The sequence below is a fragment of the Oncorhynchus gorbuscha genome, linkage group LG03, assembly GCF_021184085.1.
Source record: "Oncorhynchus gorbuscha isolate QuinsamMale2020 ecotype Even-year linkage group LG03, OgorEven_v1.0, whole genome shotgun sequence".
Taxonomy (NCBI): Eukaryota; Metazoa; Chordata; class Actinopteri; order Salmoniformes; family Salmonidae; genus Oncorhynchus; species Oncorhynchus gorbuscha.
In genome coordinates, this window is record NC_060175.1 from 106,091,493 (window position 1) to 106,116,282 (window position 24,790).

The 24,790-nt window shown below is 32.9% G+C and overlaps 1 protein-coding gene across 1 annotated transcript in view; it reads left to right on the forward strand.

Annotated features, from left to right (window-relative positions):
- The window catches only part of plxnb3 (plexin B3), a 224,437-nt gene that overhangs the window by 126,770 nt on the left and 72,877 nt on the right, over positions 1-24,790 (forward strand). Inside the window, exons 16-19 of the mRNA XM_046333429.1 lie at positions 548-653; positions 798-934; positions 4,366-4,542; positions 4,719-4,890. Coding sequence (XP_046189385.1) covers positions 548-653; positions 798-934; positions 4,366-4,542; positions 4,719-4,890 — 592 coding nt within the window. The remainder of the gene's footprint in view (positions 1-547; positions 654-797; positions 935-4,365; positions 4,543-4,718; positions 4,891-24,790) is intronic.

Consider the following 24,790-nt stretch of genomic DNA (forward strand, 5'->3'; position numbering starts at 1 on the left):
GATTTCATAATAACCTCAGACCACCAGTCAGTGAACTAGCTCCTTAAGAGTCAGGTCTCTCTGTACCTCAGACAGACCACCAGTCAGTGAACTAGCTCCTTAAGAGTCAGGTCTCTATTTTGTTACAAGTCTTGTTTTTCCGGTGTGTTCCAGGATAGTGTGTGTGGTACTATATATGTGTGTGTGTGTGTGTGTGTGTGTGTGTGTGTGTGTGTGTGTGTGTGTGTGTGTGTGTGTGTGTGTGTGTGTGTGTGTGTGTGTGTGTGTGTGTGTGTGTGTGTGTGTGTGTGTGTGTGTGTGTGTGTGTGTGTGTACTATAAGTGTGTGTGTGTGTTCCAGGATAGTGTGTGTAGGGTACTATGTGTGTGTGTGTGTGTGTGTGTGTGTGTGTGTGTGTGTGTGTGTGTGTGTGTGTGTGTGTGTGTGTGTGTGTGTGTGTGTGTGTGTGTGTGTGTGTGTGTGTGTGTGTGTGTGTGTGTGTGTGTGTGTGTGTGTGCATTCCAGGATAGTGTGTGTAGGGTACTATAAGTGTGTGTGTGTGTTCCAGGATAGTGTGTGAGCTCCAGCCCAGTAAACAGGAGACAGAGGGGCCAGTCATCGTTACCGTGGGAGACTCAGAACCAGGACAGTCACTGCAGACATTCACCTACCAGGTAACACACACACACACACACACACTTTGAACTTGAATTATTAATTGACTTGTTTACTCTGTTTGACCAGGCTGAGGCCGAACGTCTGTCCAGGGCAGATAGTGTGACCCATTTAATTCATTCTGTGTTATTGTGTGTATATAGGACCCCCAGTTGACTGGTATAGTCCCAGATAAGGGCCCTGTATCAGGAGGCACCAGCCTGACAGTCCAGGGGACTCGGCTACTAACGGGACAGAGGAAGGACCTGACTGCATACGTGGGACAACAACCCTGCTACATGTAAATACATCTACTATTACAACAACCCTGCTACATGTAAATACATCTACTATTACAACAACCCTGCTCCATGTAAATACATCTACTATTACAACAACCCTGCTACATGTAAATACATCTACTATTACAACAACCCTGCTACATGTAAATACATCTACTATTACAACAACCCTGCTACATGTAAATACATCTACTATTACAATAACCCTGCTACATGTAAATACATCTACTATTACAACAACCCTGCTACATGTAAATACATCTACTATTACAACAACCCTGCTACATGTAAATACATCTACTATTACAACAACCCTGCTACATGTAAATACATCTACTATTACAACAACCCTGCTCCATGTAAATACATCTACTATTACAACAACCCTGCTACATGTAAATACATCTACTATTACAACAACCCTGCTACATGTAAATACATCTACTATTACAACAACCCTGCTACATGTAAATACATCTACTATTACAACAACCCTGCTCCATGTAAATACATCTACTATTACAACAACCCTGCTACATGTAAATACATCTACTATTACAACAACCCTGCTACATGTAAATACATCTACTATTACAACAACAATGCTACATGTAAATACATCTACTATTACAACAACCCTGCTACATGTAAATACATCTACTATTACAACAACCCTGCTATTATTACTTACTCTCTCTGTATCTCTCTCGCTCTCTCTCTCGCTCTCTCTCTCTCTCTCTCTCGCTCTCTCTCTCGCTCTCTCTCGCTCTCTCTCTGTATCTCTCTCTCTCTCTGTCTCTCTGTGCCCTTTTCTTGTGGCAACAGGTCACAAATCTTGCTGCTGTGATGTCACACTGTGGTATTTCACCCAGTAGATATGGGAGTTTATCAAAATTGGGTTTGTTTTTGAATTCTTTGTGGATCTGAGGGAAATATGTCTCTCTAATATGGTCATACATTGGGCAGGAGGTTTGGAAGTGCAGCTCAGTTTCCACCTCATTTTGTGGGCAGTGAGCACATAGCCTGTCTTCTCTTGAGAGCCATGTCTGCCTACGGCGTCCTTTCTCAATAGCAAGGCTATGCTCACTGAGTCTGTACATAGTCAAAGCTTTCCTTAATTTTGGGTCAGTCACAGTGGTCAGGTATTCTGCCGCTGTGTACTCTCTGTTTAGGGCCAAATAGCATTCTAGTTTGCTCAGTTTTTTTGTTAATTCTTTCCAATGTGTCAAGTAATTATCTTTTTGTTTTCTCATGATTTGGTTGGGTCTAATTGTGCTGCTGTCCTGGGGCTCTGTGGGGTGTGTTTGTGTTTGGTGGACAAAGGGAAGTGGGTGTGGACTGAGAAAAAGTGGGTGTGGACTGAGAAAAAGTGGGTGTGGACTGAGAAAGAAGGGGGTGTGGACTGAGAAAGAAGTGGGTGTGGACTGAGAAAGAAGGGGGTGTGGACTGAGAAAGAAGTGGGTGTGGACTGAGAAAAAAGTGGGTGTGGACTGAGAAAGAAGTGGGTGTGGACTGAGAAAGAAGTGGGTGTGGACTGAGAAAGAAGTGGGTGTGGACTGAGAAAGAAGGGGGTGTGGACTGAGAAAGAAGTGGGTGTGGACTGAGAAAAAAGTGGGTGTGGACTGAGAAAAAGGGGTGTGGACTGAGAAAGAAGGGGGTGTGGACTGAGAAAGAAGTGGGTGTGGACTGAGAAAGAAGTGGGTGTGGACTGAGAAAGAAGTGGGTGTGGACTGAGAAAGAAGTGGGTGTGGACTGAGAAAGAAGGGGTGTGGACTGAGAAAGAAGGGGGTGTGGACTGAGAAAGAAGGGGGTGTGGACTGAGAAAGAAGGGGTGTGGACTGAGAAAAAGGGGGTGTGGACTGAGGAAAAAGTGGGTGTGGACTGAGGAAGAAGGGGGCGTGGACTGAGGAAGAAGGGGGTGTGGACTGAGAAAGAAGTGGGTGTGGACTGAGGAAGAAGGGGGCGTGGACTGAGGAAGAAGGGGGCGTGGACTGAGGAAGAGCGGGAAAGACAAAAGGAGTCACTACACATAATTATATTAATTGAAATGCTAATCCTTTTGCACATGAACTCTCACTCATTTGGGAATATTTGCAATCAATATATATTTATAAATATTTATTTATATTATTTATTTATTATAAGTGTGTCGAGGTCTTCTCTGTTGGAATCCAGTCACCAGTCAGTCTGCTGGAGATTCGATTCTCTTTCTGTTTCTCTGAAGATCAACATCTTTCGTGGTTAGAATGGATACTTCAGAGTACCGTTCAGAAATGTTCTCATAGAATAAATGTTTCGGCGGTTGTCGGTCTTCGCATCCCAGGTTTACATCATTTCTAGCTGCAGATTAGTAATTAGTATCTAAGATTTGCTCTTATTCTGTAGGGATCGATAGTCTCAGAGTTCCAGCCGTGTAGCCAATGCTCCACGTGGTATGGTTAGGAAATCAATAACTTTAAAAAAGGCGGTTCTATGACCCCTGATCATGTCTGTACTCATTCATTTCATACAATAATTAGATGTGAACCTCATAACGGAGGCACCTGTATAAACAGAGTTAGGGTAACGTGGCTGTATTGTCTTTCATGAGGTCACAAACATGAAACAAAACGGACCTGGTCGTAGCTGGCTTCTCCACCGACCGTTTACACATTCTCCAAAACATAGATCTTGTTCAGTTCTCAAGTTCTGTGATGTAGAAGAATGTCCTTTGTTCTACTGTGAAACTCTCTCTATACTGCATGGCCAGGAGTCTCCGCCAGGAATTTACGGCCTGAGATAACAGGACGTGGGTGTAAGAGAGAGGGGGGGGGGGGTGCCATGATCTATACCCAGAAAGGGTACCGAAAGTCATGATTAGCCCCAGTAACAGGACCAGCCCCAGTAACCAGACAGACACCATAATGACAACTCTCTCTCTCTCTCTCTCCTCTTCCTCAGTGTTGAGGAGGTGAATGGGACTCACCTGGTATGCAGGACCAGCCCCAGTAACCAGACAGACACCATAATGATAACTCTCTCTCCTCTTCCTCAGTGTTGAGGAGGTGAATGGGACTCACCTGGTATGCAGGACCAGCCCCAGTAACCAGACAGACACCATAATGATAACTCTCTCTCTCTCTCCTCTTCCTCAGTGTTGAGGAGGTGAATGGGACTCACCTGGTATGCAGGACCAGCCCCAGTAACCAGACAGACACCATAATGACAACTCTCCTCTCTCCTCTTCCTCAGTGTTGAGGAGGTGAATGGGACTCACCTGGTATGCAGGACCAGCCCCAGTAACCAGACAGACACCATAATGATAACTCTCTCTCTCTCTCCTCTTCCTCAGTGTTGAGGAGGTGAATGGGACTCACCTGGTATGCAGGACCAGCCCCAGTAACCAGACAGACACCATAATGACAACTCTCTCTCCTCTCCTCTTCCTCAGTGTTGAGGAGGTGAATGGGACTCACCTGGTATGCAGGACCAGCCCCAGTAACCAGACAGCAGAGCTGACAGTGAGGGTGTTGTTTGGGAAGGCAGAGAGGAGTGTACCTGGGCAGGTGTTTCACTACATGGAGGACCCTGCCATCACCGCAGCATCGCCTGCTGAGAGCTTCTACGAGTGAGGAACACTTCCTTTAGTTTTTAGTTTCAGACGCTTTCCATAAAGCAAAATATAATAAATTATTTTAAAAAAAAATACAATTATCAATTTTTAAAAACTATTAAAAGAATGAATGATAATGTGTTTCGCATCAATATTGTCAGTAAGCGATCAATGTGATGCTGTTTAACTAGGGGTGGGCGTAATATAAAGGTGAGTGGGCGTAACCTGGACGTGGTGCAACAGCCAATGATCTCCGTGCGGTTGGAGCACATGGTGGAGAACATCCTGGTCATGAGAAGGAGGAGATACGCCAGACTGTTGGCCAAGAACCACCTACTAGTCTTCAACAGCACCGTGTCAAAGGTAAAGCCCACATTGGAACATGTAAATCACATCAAATGTTATTGGTCCATACACATATTTAACAGATGTTATTGGTCCATATTTATCAGATGTTATTGGTCCATACACATATTTATCAGATGTTATTGGTCCATATCTAACAGATGTTATTGGTCCATATTTAACAGATGTTATTGGTCCATATTTAACAGATGTTATTGGTCCATACACATATTTATCAGATGTTATTGGTCCATATTTAACAGATGTTATTGGTCCATATTTAACAGATGTTATTGGTCCATATTTAACAGATGTTATTGGTCCATATTTAACAGATGTTATTGGTCCATATTTATCAGATGTTATTGGTCCATACACATATTTATCAGATGTTATTGGTCCATACACATATTTATCAGATGTTATTGGTCCATATTTATCAGATGTTATTGGTCCATACACATATTTATCAGATGTTATTGGTCCATACACATATTTATCAGATGTTATTGGTCCATATTTAACAGATGTTATTGGTCCATATTTAACAGATGTTATTGGTCCATATTTAACAGATGTTATTGGTCCATATTTAACAGATGTTATTGGTCCATATTTATCAGATGTTATTGGTCCATACACATATTTATCAGATGTTATTGGTCCATACACATATTTATCAGATGTTATTGGTCCATATTTAACAGATGTTATTGGTCCATATTTAACAGATGTTATTGGTCCATATTTAACAGATGTTATTGGTCCATATTTAACAGATGTTATTGGTCCATATTTATCAGATGTTATTGGTCCATACACATATTTATCAGATGTTATTGGTCCATACACATATTTATCAGATGTTATTGGTCCATATTTAACAGATGTTATTGGTCCATATTTAGCAGATGTTATTGGTCCATATTTAACAGATGTTATTGGTCCATATTTAACAGATGTTATTGGTCCATATTTAACAGATGTTATTGGTCCATATTTAACAGATGTTATTGGTCCATATTTAACAGATGTTATCGGTCCATATTTAACAGATGTTATTGGTCCATATTTAACAGATGTTATTGGTCCATATTTATCAGATGTTATTGGTCCATATTTATCAGATGTTATTGGTCCATATTTAACAGATGTTATTGGTCCATATTTAACAGATGTTATTGGTCCATACACATATTTAACAGATGTTATTGGTCCATATTTAACAGATGTTATTGGTCCATATTTAACAGATGTTATTGGTCCATATTTAACAGATGTTATTGGTCCATATTTAACAGATGTTATTGGTCCATATTTAACAGATGTTATTGGTCCATATTTAACCGATGTTATTGGTCCATATTTAACAGATGTTATTGGTCCATATTTAACAGATGTTATTGGTCCATATTTAACAGATGTTATTGGTCCATATTTAACAGATGTTATTGGTCCATATTTAACAGATGTTATTGGTCCATATTTAACAGATGTTATTGGTCCATATTTAACAGATGTTATTGGTCCATATTTAGCAGATGTTATTGGTCCATATTTAGCAGATGTTATTGGTCCATATTTATCAGATGTTATTGGTCCATATTTAGCAGATGTTATTGGTCCATATTTAACAGATGTTATTGGTCCATACACATATTTAACAGATGTTATTGGTCCATATTTAACAGATGTTATTGGTCCATATTTAACAGATGTTATTGGTCCATATTTAACACATGTTATTGGTCCATATTTAACACATGTTATTGGTCCATATTTAACAGATGTTATTGGTCCATATTTAACACATGTTATTGGTCCATATTTAACACATGTTATTGGTCCATATTTAACACATGTTATTGGTCCATATTTAACAGATGTTATTGGTCCATATTTAACACATGTTATTGGTCCATATTTAACAGATGTTATTGGTCCATACACATATTTAGCAGATGTTATTGGTCCATATTTAACAGATGTTATTGGTCCATATTTAACACATGTTATTGGTCCATATTTAACAGATGTTATTGGTCCATACACACATTTAGCAGATGTTATTGGTCCATATTTATCAGATGTTATTGGTCCATACACATATTTAACAGATGTTATTGGTCCATATTTATCAGATGTTATTGGTCACATATTTAACAGATGTTATTGGTCCATATTTAACAGATGTTATTGGTCCATATTTAACAGATGTTATTGGTCCATATTTAACAGATGTTATTGGTCCATACACATATTTATCAGATGTTATTGGTCCATACACATATTTATCAGATGTTATTGGTCCATATTTAACAGATGTTATTGGTCCATATTTAACAGATGTTATTGGTCCATACACATTTAGCAGATGTTATTGGTCCATATTTATCAGATGTTATTGGTCCATACACATATTTAACAGATGTTATTGGTCCATATTTATCAGATGTTATTGGTCACATATTTAACAGATGTTATTGGTCCATATTTAACAGATGTTATTGGTCCATACACATATTTAACAGATGTTATTGGTCCATACACATATTTATCAGATGTTATTGGTCCATATTTAACAGATGTTATTGGTCCATATTTAACAGATGTTATTGGTCCATATTTAACAGATGTTATTGGTCCATACACATATTTAACAGATGTTATTGGTCCATATTTAACAGATGTTATTGGTCACATATTTAACAGATGTTATTGGTCCATATTTAACAGATGTTATTGGTCCATATTTAACACATGTTATTGGTCCATATTTAACAGATGTTATTGGTCCATATTTAACACATGTTATTGGTCCATATTTAACAGATGTTATTGGTCCATATTTAACACATGTTATTGGTCCATATTTAACAGATGTTATTGGTCCATATTTAACACATGTTATTGGTCCATATTTAACAGATGTTATTGGTCCATACACATATTTAGCAGATGTTATTGGTCCATATTTAACAGATGTTATTGGTCCATATTTAACAGATGTTATTGGTCCATATTTAACAGATGTTATTGGTCCATACACATTTAGCAGATGTTATTGGTCCATATTTATCAGATGTTATTGGTCCATACACATATTTAACAGATGTTATTGGTCCATATTTAACAGATGTTATTGGTCCATATTTAACAGATGTTATTGGTCCATACACATATTTATCAGATGTTATTGGTCCATACACATATTTATCAGATGTTATTGGTCCATATTTAACAGATGTTATTGGTCCATATTTAACAAATGTTATTGGTCCATACACATTTAGCAGATGTTATTGGTCCATATTTATCAGATGTTATTGGTCCATACACATATTTAACAGATGTTATTGGTCCATATTTATCAGATGTTATTGGTCACATATTTAACAGATGTTATTGGTCCATATTTAACAGATGTTATTGGTCCATACACATATTTAACAGATGTTATTGGTCCATGCACATATTTATCAGATGTTATTGGTCCATATTTAACAGATGTTATTGGTCCATATTTAACAGATGTTATTGGTCCATATTTAACAGATGTTATTGGTCCATACACATATTTATCAGATGTTATTGGTCCATATTTAACAGATGTTATTGGTCCATATTTAACAGATGTTATTGGTCCATACACATATTTATCAGATGTTATTGGTCCATATTTAACAGATGTTATTGGTCCATATTTAACAGATGTTATTGGTCCATACACATATTTATCAGATGTTATTGGTCCATATTTAACAGATGTTATTGGTCCATATTTAACAGATGTTATTGGTCCATATTTATCAGATGTTATTGGTCCATATTTAACAGATGTTATTGGTCCATATTTAACAGATGTTATTGGTCCATACACATATTTAACAGATGTTATTGGTCCATACACATATTTAACAGATGTTATTGGTCCATACACATATTTAACAGATGTTATTGGTCCATACACATATTTAACAGATGTTATTGGTCCATATTTAGCAGATGTTATTGGTCCATATTTAACAGATGTTATTGGTCCATATTTAACAGATGTTATTGGTCCATACACATATTTAACAGATGTTATTGGTCCATACACATATTTATCAGATGTTATTGGTCCATACACATATTTAACAGATGTTATTGGTCCATATTTAGCAGATGTTATTGGTCCATATTTAACAGATGTTATTGGTCCATATTTAACAGATGTTATTGGTCCATACACATATTTAACAGATGTTATTGGTCCATACACATATTTATCAGATGTTATTGGTCCATACACATATTTAACAGATGTTATTGGTCCATACACATATTTATCAGATGTTATTGGTCCATACACATATTTAACAGATGTTATTGGTCCATACACATATTTAACAGATGTTATTGGTCCATACACATATTTATCAGATGTTATTGGTCCATATTTAACAGATGTTATTGGTCCATATTTAACAGATGTTATTGGTCCATATTTAACAGATGTTATTGGTCCATACACATATTTAACAGATGTTATTGGTCCATATTTAACAGATGTTATTGGTCACATATTTAACAGATGTTATTGGTCCATATTTAACAGATGTTATTGGTCCATACACATATTTAACAGATGTTATTGGTCCATACACATATTTATCAGATGTTATTGGTCCATATTTAACAGATGTTATTGGTCCATATTTAACAGATGTTATTGGTCCATATTTAACAGATGTTATTGGTCCATACACATATTTAACAGATGTTATTGGTCCATATTTAACAGATGTTATTGGTCACATATTTAACAGATGTTATTGGTCCATATTTAACAGATGTTATTGGTCCATATTTAACACATGTTATTGGTCCATATTTAACAGATGTTATTGGTCCATATTTAACACATGTTATTGGTCCATATTTAACAGATGTTATTGGTCCATATTTAACACATGTTATTGGTCCATATTTAACAGATGTTATTGGTCCATATTTAACACATGTTATTGGTCCATATTTAACAGATGTTATTGGTCCATACACATATTTAGCAGATGTTATTGGTCCATATTTAACAGATGTTATTGGTCCATATTTAACAGATGTTATTGGTCCATATTTAACAGATGTTATTGGTCCATACACATTTAGCAGATGTTATTGGTCCATATTTATCAGATGTTATTGGTCCATACACATATTTAACAGATGTTATTGGTCCATATTTAACAGATGTTATTGGTCCATATTTAACAGATGTTATTGGTCCATACACATATTTATCAGATGTTATTGGTCCATACACATATTTATCAGATGTTATTGGTCCATATTTAACAGATGTTATTGGTCCATATTTAACAAATGTTATTGGTCCATACACATTTAGCAGATGTTATTGGTCCATATTTATCAGATGTTATTGGTCCATACACATATTTAACAGATGTTATTGGTCCATATTTATCAGATGTTATTGGTCACATATTTAACAGATGTTATTGGTCCATATTTAACAGATGTTATTGGTCCATACACATATTTAACAGATGTTATTGGTCCATGCACATATTTATCAGATGTTATTGGTCCATATTTAACAGATGTTATTGGTCCATATTTAACAGATGTTATTGGTCCATATTTAACAGATGTTATTGGTCCATACACATATTTATCAGATGTTATTGGTCCATATTTAACAGATGTTATTGGTCCATATTTAACAGATGTTATTGGTCCATACACATATTTATCAGATGTTATTGGTCCATATTTAACAGATGTTATTGGTCCATATTTAACAGATGTTATTGGTCCATACACATATTTATCAGATGTTATTGGTCCATATTTAACAGATGTTATTGGTCCATATTTAACAGATGTTATTGGTCCATATTTATCAGATGTTATTGGTCCATATTTAACAGATGTTATTGGTCCATATTTAACAGATGTTATTGGTCCATACACATATTTAACAGATGTTATTGGTCCATACACATATTTAACAGATGTTATTGGTCCATACACATATTTAACAGATGTTATTGGTCCATACACATATTTAACAGATGTTATTGGTCCATATTTAGCAGATGTTATTGGTCCATATTTAACAGATGTTATTGGTCCATATTTAACAGATGTTATTGGTCCATACACATATTTAACAGATGTTATTGGTCCATACACATATTTATCAGATGTTATTGGTCCATACACATATTTAACAGATGTTATTGGTCCATATTTAGCAGATGTTATTGGTCCATATTTAACAGATGTTATTGGTCCATATTTAACAGATGTTATTGGTCCATACACATATTTAACAGATGTTATTGGTCCATACACATATTTATCAGATGTTATTGGTCCATACACATATTTAACAGATGTTATTGGTCCATACACATATTTATCAGATGTTATTGGTCCATACACATATTTAACAGATGTTATTGGTCCATACACATATTTAACAGATGTTATTGGTCCATACACATATTTAACAGATGTTATTGGTCCATACACATATTTAACAGATGTTATTGGTCCATATTTAGCAGATGTTATTGGTCCATACACATATTTAACAGATGTTATTGGTCCATACACATATTTAACAGATGTTATTGGTCCATATTTAACAGATGTTATTGGTCCATATTTAACAGATGTTATTGGTCCATATTTAACAGATGTTATTGGTCCATATTTAACAGATGTTATTGGTCCATATTTAACAGATGTTATTGGTCCATATTTAACAGATGTTATTGGTCCATATTTAACAGATGTTATTGGTCCATATTTAACAGATGTTATTGGTCCATATTTAACAGATGTTATTGGTCCATATTTAACAGATGTTATTGGTCCATATTTAACAGATGTTATTGGTCCATATTTATCAGATGTTATTGGTCCATATTTAACAGATGTTATTGGTCCATATTTAACAGATGTTATTGGTCCATACACATATTTATCAGATGTTATTGGTCCATATTTAACAGATGTTATTGGTCCATATTTAACAGATGTTATTGGTCCATATTTAACAGATGTTATTGGTCCATTTACATATTTAACAGATGTTATTGGTCCATATTTAACAGATGTTATTGGTCCATATTTAACAGATGTTATTGGTCCATATTTATCAGATGTTATTGGTCCATACACATATTTAACAGATGTTATTGGTCCATACACATATTTAACAGATGTTATTGGTCCATATTTAACAGATGTTATTGGTCCATATTTAACAGATGTTATTGGTCCATACACATATTTAACAGATGTTATTGGTCCATACACATATTTAACAGATGTTATTGGTCCATATTTAACAGATGTTATTGGTCCATATTTAACAGATGTTATTGGTCCATATTTAACAGATGTTATTGGTCCATACACATATTTAACAGATGTTATTGGTCCATGTCCATATTTAACAGATGTTATTGGTCTATACACATATTTAACAGATGTTATTGGTCCATATTTAGCAGATGTTATTGGTCCATATTTAACAGATGTTATTGGTCCATATTTAACAGATGTTATTGGTCCATATTTAGCAGATGTTATTGGTCCATATTTAACAGATGTTATTGGTCCATATTTAACAGATGTTATTGGTCCATATTTAACAGATGTTATTGGTCCATATTTAACAGATGTTATTGGTCCATATTTAACAGATGTTATTGGTCCATATTTATCAGATGTTATTGGTCCATATTTAGCAGATGTTATTGGTCCATATTTAACAGATGTTATTGGTCCATATTTAACAGATGTTATTGGTCCATATTTAACAGATGTTATTGGTCCATATTTAACAGATGTTATTGGTCCATATTTAACAGATGTTATTGGTCCATACACATATTTAACAGATGTTATTGGTCCATATTTAGCAGATGTTATTGGTCCATATTTAACAGATGTTATTGGTCCATATTTAACAGATGTTATTGGTCCATATTTAACAGATGTTATTGGTCCATATTTAACAGATGTTATTGGTCCATATTTAACAGATGTTATTGGTCCATACACATATTTATCAGATGTTATTGGTCCATACACATATTTATCAGATGTTATTGGTCCATATTTAACAGATGTTATTGGTCCATATTTAACAGATGTTATTGGTCCATACACATTTAGCAGATGTTATTGGTCCATATTTATCAGATGTTATTGGTCCATACACATATTTAACAGATGTTATTGGTCCATATTTATCAGATGTTATTGGTCACATATTTAACAGATGTTATTGGTCCATATTTAACAGATGTTATTGGTCCATACACATATTTAACAGATGTTATTGGTCCATACACATATTTAACAGATGTTATTGGTCCATACACATATTTATCAGATGTTATTGGTCCATATTTAACAGATGTTATTGGTCCATATTTAACAGATGTTATTGGTCCATATTTAACAGATGTTATTGGTCCATACACATATTTATCAGATGTTATTGGTCCATATTTAACAGATGTTATTGGTCCATATTTAACAGATGTTATTGGTCCATACACATATTTATCAGATGTTATTGGTCCATATTTAACAGATGTTATTGGTCCATATTTAACAGATGTTATTGGTCCATACACATATTTATCAGATGTTATTGGTCCATATTTAACAGATGTTACTGGTCCATACACATATTTAACAGATGTTATTGGTCCATATTTAGCAGATGTTATTGGTCCATATTTAACAGATGTTATTGGTCCATACACATATTTAACAGATGTTATTGGTCCATACACATATTTAACAGATGTTATTGGTCCATACACATATTTAACAGATGTTATTGGTCCATACACATATTTAACAGATGTTATTGGTCCATATTTAGCAGATGTTATTGGTCCATACACATATTTAACAGATGTTATTGGTCCATACACATATTTAACAGATGTTATTGGTCCAGATTTAACAGATGTTATTGGTCACATATTTAACAGATGTTATTGGTCCATATTTAACAGATGTTATTGGTCCATATTTAACACATGTTATTGGTCCATATTTAACAGATGTTATTGGTCCATATTTAACACATGTTATTGGTCCATATTTAACACATGTTATTGGTCCATATTTAACACATGTTATTGGTCCATATTTAACAGATGTTATTGGTCCATACACATATTTAGCAGATGTTATTGGTCCATATTTAACAGATGTTATTGGTCCATATTTAACAGATGTTATTGGTCCATATTTAACAGATGTTATTGGTCCATATTTAACAGATGTTATTGGTCCATATTTAACAGATGTTATTGGTCCATATTTAACAGATGTTATTGGTCCATACACATATTTATCAGATGTTATTGGTCCATACACATATTTATCAGATGTTATTGGTCCATATTTAACAGATGTTATTGGTCCATATTTAACAGATGTTATTGGTCCATACACATTTAGCAGATGTTATTGGTCCATATTTATCAGATGTTATTGGTCCATACACATATTTAACAGATGTTATTGGTCCATATTTATCAGATGTTATTGGTCACATATTTAACAGATGTTATTGGTCCATATTTAACAGATGTTATTGGTCCATACACATATTTAACAGATGTTATTGGTCCATACACATATTTAACAGATGTTATTGGTCCATACACATATTTATCAGATGTTATTGGTCCATATTTAACAGATGTTATTGGTCCATATTTAACAGATGTTATTGGTCCATACACATATTTATCAGATGTTATTGGTCCATATTTAACAGATGTTATTGGTCCATATTTAACAGATGTTATTGGTCCATACACATATTTATCAGATGTTATTGGTCCATATTTAACAGATGTTATTGGTCCATATTTAACAGATGTTATTGGTCCATATTTATCAGATGTTATTGGTCCATACACATATTTATCAGATGTTATTGGTCCATATTTAGCAGATGTTATTGGTCCATATTTAACAGATGTTATTGGTCCATACACATAATTAACAGATGTTATTGGTCCATACACATATTTAACAGATGTTATTGGTCCATACACATATTTAACAGATGTTATTGGTCCATACACATATTTAACAGATGTTATTGGTCCATATTTAGCAGATGTTATTGGTCCATACACATATTTAACAGATGTTATTGGTCCATACACATATTTAACAGATGTTATTGGTCCATATTTAACAGATGTTATTGGTCCATATTTAACAGATGTTATTGGTCCATATTTAACAGATGTTATTGGTCCATATTTAACAGATGTTATTGGTCCATATTTAACAGATGTTATTGGTCCATATTTATCAGATGTTATTGGTCCATACACATATTTAGCAGATGTTATTGGTCCATATTTAGCAGATGTTATTGGTCCATATTTAACAGATGTTATTGGTCCATATTTAACAGATGTTATTGGTCCATATTTAACAGATGTTATTGGTCCATATTTAACAGATGTTATTGGTCCATATTTATCAGATGTTATTGGTCCATATTTAACAGATGTTATTGGTCCATATTTAACAGATGTTATTGGTCCATATTTAACAGATGTTATTGGTCCATATTTAACAGATGTTATTGGTCCATATTTAACAGATGTTATTGGTCCATATTTAACAGATGTTATTGGTCCATATTTATCAGATGTTATTGGTCCATATTTAACAGATGTTATTGGTCCATATTTAACAGATGTTATTGGTCCATACACATATTTAACAGATGTTATTGGTCCATATTTAACAGATGTTATTGGTCCATACACATATTTAACAGATGTTATTGGTCCATATTTAGCAGATGTTATTGGTCCATATTTAACAGATGTTATTGGTCCATACACATATTTAGCAGATGTTATTGGTCCATATTTAGCAGATGTTATTGGTCCATATTTAACAGATGTTATTGGTCCATATTTATCAGATGTTATTGGTCCATATTTAACAGATGTTATTGGTCCATATTTAACAGATGTTATTGGTCCATATTTAACAGATGTTATTGGTCCATACACATATTTAGCAGATGTTATTGGTCCATATTTAGCAGATGTTATTGGTCCATATTTAACAGATGTTATTGGTCCATATTTAACAGATGTTATTGGTCCATACACATATTTAGCAGATGTTATTGGTCCATATTTAGCAGATGTTATTGGTCCATATTTAGCAGATGTTATTGGTCCATATTTAGCAGATGTTATTGGTCCATATTTAACAGATGTTATTGGTCCATATTTAACAGATGTTATTGGTCCATACACATATTTAACAGATGTTATTGGTCCATATTTAACAGATGTTATTGGTCCATACACATATTTAACAGATGTTATTGGTCCATATTTAGCAGATGTTATTGGTCCATATTTAACAGATGTTATTGGTCCATATTTAACAGATGTTATTGGTCCATATTTAACAGATGTTATTGGTCCATATTTAACAGATGTTATTGGTCCATACACATATTTAGCAGATGTTATTGGTCCATATTTAGCAGATGTTATTGGTCCATACTTAACAGATGTTATTGGTCCATATTTAACAGATGTTATTGGTCCATACACATATTTAACAGATGTTATTGGTCCATATTTAACAGATGTTATTGGTCCATATTTAACAGATGTTATTGGTCCATACACATATTTATCAGATGTTATTGGTCCATATTTAACAGATGTTATTGGTCCATATTTAACAGATGTTATTGGTCCATACACATATTTATCAGATGTTATTGGTCCATATTTAACAGATGTTATTGGTCCATATTTAACAGATGTTATTGGTCCATATTTATCAGATGTTATTGGTCCATATTTAGCAGATGTTATTGGTCCATATTTAACAGATGTTATTGGTCCATACACATAATTAACAGATGTTATTGGTCCATACACATATTTAACAGATGTTATTGGTCCATACACATATTTAACAGATGTTATTGGTCCATACACATATTTAACAGATGTTATTGGTCCATATTTGACAGATGTTATTGGTCCATATTTAACAGATGTTATTGGTCCATATTTAGCAGATGTTATTGGTCCATATTTAACAGATGTTATTGGTCCATACACATATTTAACAGATGTTATTGGTCCATATTTAACAGATGTTATTGGTCCATATTTAACAGATGTTATTGGTCCATACACATATTTATCAGATGTTATTGGTCCATATTTAACAGATGTTATTGGTCCATATTTAACAGATGTTATTGGTCCATACACATATTTATCAGATGTTATTGGTCCATATTTAACAGATGTTATTGGTCCATATTTAACAGATGTTATTGGTCCATATTTATCAGATGTTATTGGTCCATATTTAGCAGATGTTATTGGTCCATATTTAACAGATGTTATTGGTCCATACACATAATTAACAGATGTTATTGGTCCATACACATATTTAACAGATGTTATTGGTCCATACACATATTTAACAGATGTTATTGGTCCATACACATATTTAACAGATGTTATTGGTCCATATTTAGCAGATGTTATTGGTCCATACACATATTTAACAGATGTTATTGGTCCATACACATATTTAACAGATGTTATTGGTCCATATTTAACAGATGTTATTGGTCACATATTTAACAGATGTTATTGGTCCATATTTAACAGATGTTATTGGTCCATATTTAACAGATGTTATTGGTCCATATTTAACAGATGTTATTGGTCCATATTTATCAGATGTTATTGGTCCATACACAAATTTAGCAGATGTTATTGGTCCATATTTAGCAGATGTTATTGGTCCATATTTAACAGATGTTATTGGTCCATATTTAACAGATGTTATTGGTCCATATTTAACAGATGTTATTGGTCCATATTTAACAGATGTTATTGGTCCATATTTAACAGATGTTATTGGTCCATATTTAACAGATGTTATTGGTCCATATTTATCAGATGTTATTGGTCCATATTTAACAGATGTTATTGGTCCATATTTAACAGATGTTATTGGTCCATACACATATTTATCAGATGTTATTGGTCCATATTTAACAGATGTTATTGGTCCATATTTAACAGATGTTATTGGTCCATATTTAACAGATGTTATTGGTCCATATTTAACAGATGTTATTGGTCCATACACATATTTAACAGATGTTATTGGTCCATATTTAACAGATGTTATTGGTCCATACACATATTTAACAGATGTTATTGGTCCATATTTAGCAGATGTTATTGGTCCATATTTAACAGATGTTATTGGTCCATACACATATTTAGCAGATGTTATTGGTCCATATTTAGCAGATGTTATTGGTCCATATTTAACAGATGTTATTGGTCCATATTTATCAGATGTTATTGGTCCATATTTAACAGATGTTATTGGTCCATATTTAACAGATGTTATTGGTCCATATTTAACAGATGTTATTGGTCCATACACATATTTAGCAGATGTTATTGGTCCATATTTAGCAGATGTTATTGGTCCATATTTAACAGATGTTATTGGTCCATATTTAACAGATGTTATTGGTCCATACACATATTTAGCAGATGTTATTGGTCCATATTTAGCAGATGTTATTGGTCCATATTTAGCAGATGTTATTGGTCCATATTTAGCAGATGTTATTGGTCCATATTTAACAGATGTTATTGGTCCATATTTAACAGATGTTATTGGTCCATACACATATTTAACAGATGTTATTGGTCCATATTTAACAGATGTTATTGGTCCATACACATATTTAACAGATGTTATTGGTCCATATTTAACAGATGTTATTGGTCCATATTTAACAGATGTTATTGGTCCATATTTAACAGATGTTATTGGTCCATATTTAACAGATGTTATTGGTCCATATTTAACAGATGTTATTGGTCCATACACATATTTAGCAGATGTTATTGGTCCATATTTAGCAGATGTTATTGGTCCATACACATATTTAACAGATGTTATTGGTCCATATTTAACAGATGTTATTGGTCCATATTTAACAGATGTTATTGGTCCATACACATATTTATCAGATGTTATTGGTCCATATTTAACAGATGTTATTGGTCCATATTTAGCAGATGTTATTGGTCCATATTTAACAGATGTTATTGGTCCATATTTAACAGATGTTATTGGTCCATATTTAACAGATGTTATTGGTCCATACACATATTTATCAGATGTTATTGGTCCATATTTAACAGATGTTATTGGTCCATATTTAACAGATGTTATTGGTCCATATTTAACAGATGTTATTGGTCCATTTACATATTTAACAGATGTTATTGGTCCATATTTAACAGATGTTATTGGTCCATATTTAACAGATGTTATTGGTCCATATTTAACAGATGTTATTGGTCCATATTTAACAGATGTTATTGGTCCATATTTAACAGATGTTATTGGTCCATACACATATTTAACAGATGTTATTGGTCCATATTTAACAGATGTTATTGGTCCATACACATATTTAGCAGATGTTATTGGTCCATATTTAGCAGATGTTATTGGTCCATACACATATTTAACAGATGTTATTGGTCCATATTTAACAGATGTTATTGGTCCATATTTAACAGATGTTATTGGTCCATACACATATTTATCAGATGTTATTGGTCCATATTTAACAGATGTTATTGGTCCATATTTAGCAGATGTTATTGGTCCATATTTAACAGATGTTATTGGTCCATATTTAACAGATGTTATTGGTCCATATTTAACAGATGTTATTGGTCCATACACATATTTATCAGATGTTATTGGTCCATATTTAACAGATGTTATTGGTCCATATTTAACAGATGTTATTGGTCCATATTTAACAGATGTTATTGGTCCATTTACATATTTAACAGATGTTATTGGTCCATATTTAACAGATGTTATTGGTCCATATTTAACAGATGTTATTGGTCCATATTTAACAGATGTTATTGGTCCATATTTAACAGATGTTATTGGTCCATATTTATCAGATGTTATTGGTCCATACACATATTTAACAGATGTTATTGGTCCATATTTAACAGATGTTATTGGTCCATATTTAACAGATGTTATTGGTCCATATTTAACAGATGTTATTGGTCCATATTTAACAGATGTTATTGGTCCATATTTAACAGATGTTATTGGTCCATATTTAACAGATGTTATTGGTCCATATTTAACAGATGTTATTGGTCCATATTTATCAGATGTTATTGGTCCATATTTAACAGATGTTATTGGTCCATATTTAACAGATGTTATTGGTCCATACACATATTTATCAGATGTTATTGGTCCATATTTAACAGATGTTATTGGTCCATATTTAACAGATGTTATTGGTCCATATTTAACAGATGTTATTGGTCCATATTTAACAGATGTTATTGGTCCATACACATATTTAACAGATGTTATTGGTCCATATTTAACATATGTTATTGGTCCATACACATATTTAACAGATGTTATTGGTCCATATTTAGCAGATGTTATTGGTCCATATTTAACAGATGTTATTGGTCCATACACATATTTATCAGATGTTATTGGTCCATATTTAACAGATGTTATTGGTCCATATTTAACAGATGTTATTGGTCCATATTTAACAGATGTTATTGGTCCATTTACATATTTAACAGATGTTATTGGTCCATATTTAACAGATGTTATTGGTCCATATTTAACAGATGTTATTGGTCCATATTTAACAGATGTTATTGGTCCATATTTAACAGATGTTATTGGTCCATATTTAACAGATGTTATTGGTCCATACACATATTTAACAGATGTTATTGGTCCATATTTAACAGATGTTTTTGGTCCATATTTAACAGATGTTATTGGTCCATATTTAACAGATGTTATTGGTCCATACACATATTTAACAGATGTTATTGGTCCATATTTAACAGATGTTATTGGTCCATATTTAACAGATGTTATTGGTCCATACACATATTTAACAGATGTTATTGGTCCATATTTAACAGATGTTATTGGTCCATATTTAACAGATGTTATTGGTCCATACACATATTTAACAGATGTTATTGGTCCATATTTAACAGATGTTATTGGTCCATATTTAACAGATGTTATTGGTCCATATTTAACAGATGTTATTGGTCCATATTTAGCAGATGTTATTGGTCCATATTTAACAGATGTTATTGGTCCATACACATATTTAACAGATGTTATTGGTCCATATTTAACAGATGTTATTGGTCCATATTTAACAGATGTTATTGGTCCATACACATATTTAACAGATGTTATTGGTCCATATTTAACAGATGTTATTGGTCCATATTTAACAGATGTTATTGGTCCATATTTAACAGATGTTATTGGTCCATATTTAACAGATGTTATTGGTCCATATTTAACAGATGTTATTGGTCCATATTTAACAGATGTTATTGGTCCATATTTAACAGATGTTATTGGTCCATATTTAACAGATGTTATTGGTCCATATTTAACAGATGTTATTGGTCCATACACATATTTATCAGATGTTATTGGTCCATATTTAACAGATGTTATTGGTCCATATTTAACAGATGTTATTGGTCCATACACATATTTAACAGATGTTATTGGTCCATATTTAGCAGATGTTATTGGTCCATATTTAACAGATGTTATTGGTCCATATTTAACAGATGTTATTGGTCCATATTTAACAGATGTTATTGGTCCATATTTAACAGATGTTATTGGTCCATACACATATTTAACAGATGTTATTGGTCCATATTTAACAGATGTTATTGGTCCATACACATATTTAACAGATGTTATTGGTCCATATTTAGCAGATGTTATTGGTCCATATTTAACAGATGTTATTGGTCCATACACATATTTAGCAGATGTTATTGGTCCATATTTAACAGATGTTATTGGTCCATATTTAACAGATGTTATTGGTCCATATTTAACAGATGTTATTGGTCCATATTTAACAGATGTTATTGGTCCATATTTAACAGATGTTATTGGTCCATATTTAACAGATGTTATTGGTCCATATTTAACAGATGTTATTGGTCCATACACATATTTAACAGATGTTATTGGTCCATATTTAACAGATGTTATTGGTCCATATTTAACAGATGTTATTGGTCCATACACATATTTAACAGATGTTATTGGTCCATATTTAGCAGATGTTATTGGTCCATATTTAACAGATGTTATTGGTCCATATTTAACAGATGTTATTGGTCCATATTTAACAGATGTTATTGGTCCATATTTAACAGATGTTATTGGTCCATACACATATTTAACAGATGTTATTGGTCCATATTTAACAGATGTTATTGGTCCATACACATATTTAACAGATGTTATTGGTCCATATTTAGCAGATGTTATTGGTCCATATTTAACAGATGTTATTGGTCCATACACATATTTAGCAGATGTTATTGGTCCATATTTAGCAGATGTTATTGGTCCATATTTAACAGATGTTATTGGTCCTTATTTATCAGATGTTATTGGTCCATATTTAACAGATGTTATTGGTCCATATTTAACAGATGTTATTGGTCCATATTTAACAGATGTTATTGGTCCATATTTATCAGATGTTATTGGTCCATATTTAACAGATGTTATTGGTCCATATTTAACAGATGTTATTGGTCCATATTTATCAGATGTTATTGGTCCATATTTAACAGATGTTATTGGTCCATATTTATCAGATGTTATTGGTCCATATTTAACAGATGTTATTGGTCCATATTTAACAGATGTTATTGGTCCATACACATATTTAGCAGATGTTATTGGTCCATATTTAACAGATGTTATTGGTCCATATTTAGCAGATGTTATTGGTCCATATTTAACAGATGTTATTGGTCCATATTTAACAGATGTTATTGGTCCATATTTAACAGATGTTATTGGTCCATATTTAACAGATGTTATTGGTCCATACACATATTTAACAGATGTTATTGGTCCATATTTAACAGATGTTATTGGTCCATACACATATTTAACAGATGTTATTGGTCCATATTTAACAGATGTTATTGGTCCATATTTAACAGATGTTATTGGTCCATATTTAGCAGATGTTATTGGTCCATATTTAACAGATGTTATTGGTCCATATTTAACAGATGTTATTGGTCCATATTTAACAGATGTTATTGGTCCATATTTAGCAGATGTTATTGGTCCATATTTATCAGATGTTATTGGTCCATATTTAGCAGATGTTATTGGTCCATATTTAACAGATGTTATTGGTCCATACACATATTTATCAGATGTTATTGGTCCATATTTAACAGATGTTATTGGTCCATATTTAACAGATGTTATTGGTCCATACACATATTTAACAGATGTTATTGGTCCATATTTAGCAGATGTTATTGGTCCATATTTAACAGATGTTATTGGTCCATATTTAACAGATGTTATTGGTCCATATTTAACAGATGTTATTGGTCCATATTTAACAGATGTTATTGGTCCATACACATATTTAACAGATGTTATTGGTCCATATTTAACAGATGTTATTGGTCCATACACATATTTAGCAGATGTTATTGGTCCATATTTAGCAGATGTTATTGGTCCATATTTAACAGATGTTATTGGTCCATATTTATCAGATGTTATTGGTCCATATTTAACAGATGTTATTGGTCCATATTTAACAGATGTTATTGGTCCATATTTAGCAGATGTTATTGGTCCATATTTAGCAGATGTTATTGGTCCATATTTAACAGATGTTATTGGTCCATACACATATTTAGCAGATGTTATTGGTCCATATTTAGCAGATGTTATTGGTCCATATTTAACAGATGTTATTGGTCCATACACATATTTAGCAGATGTTATTGGTCCATATTTAGCAGATGTTATTGGTCCATATTTAACAGATGTTATTGGTCCATATTTAACAGATGTTATTGGTCCATATTTAACAGATGTTATTGGTCCATACACATATTTAACAGATGTTATTGGTCCATATTTAACAGATGTTATTGGTCCATATTTAACAGATGTTATTGGTCCATATTTAACAGATGTTATTGGTCCATATTTAACAGATGTTATTGGTCCATATTTAACAGATGTTATTGGTCCATATTTAGCAGATGTTATTGGTCCATATTTAACAGATGTTATTGGTCCATATTTAACAGATGTTATTGGTCCATATTTAACAGATGTTATTGGTCCATACACATATTTAACAGATGTTATTGGTCCATATTTAACAGATGTTATTGGTCCATACACATATTTAACAGATGTTATTGGTCCATATTTAACAGATGTTATTGGTCCATATTTAACAGATGTTATTGGTCCATACACATATTTAGCAGATGTTATTGGTCCATATTTAACAGATGTTATTGGTCCATATTTAACAGATGTTATTGGTCCATATTTAACAGATGTTATTGGTCCATATTTAGCAGATGTTATTGGTCCATATTTAACAGATGTTATTGGTCCATATTTAGCAGATGTTATTGGTCCATATTTAACAGATGTTATTGGTCCATACACATATTTATCAGATGTTATTGGTCCATATTTAACAGATGTTATTGGTCCATATTTAACAGATGTTATTGGTCCATATTTACAGATGTTATTGGTCCATATTTAACAGATGTTATTGGTCCATATTTAACAGATGTTATTGGTCCATATTTAACAGATGTTATTGGTCCATACACATATTTATCAGATGTTATTGGTCCATATTTAACAGATGTTATTGGTCCATATTTAA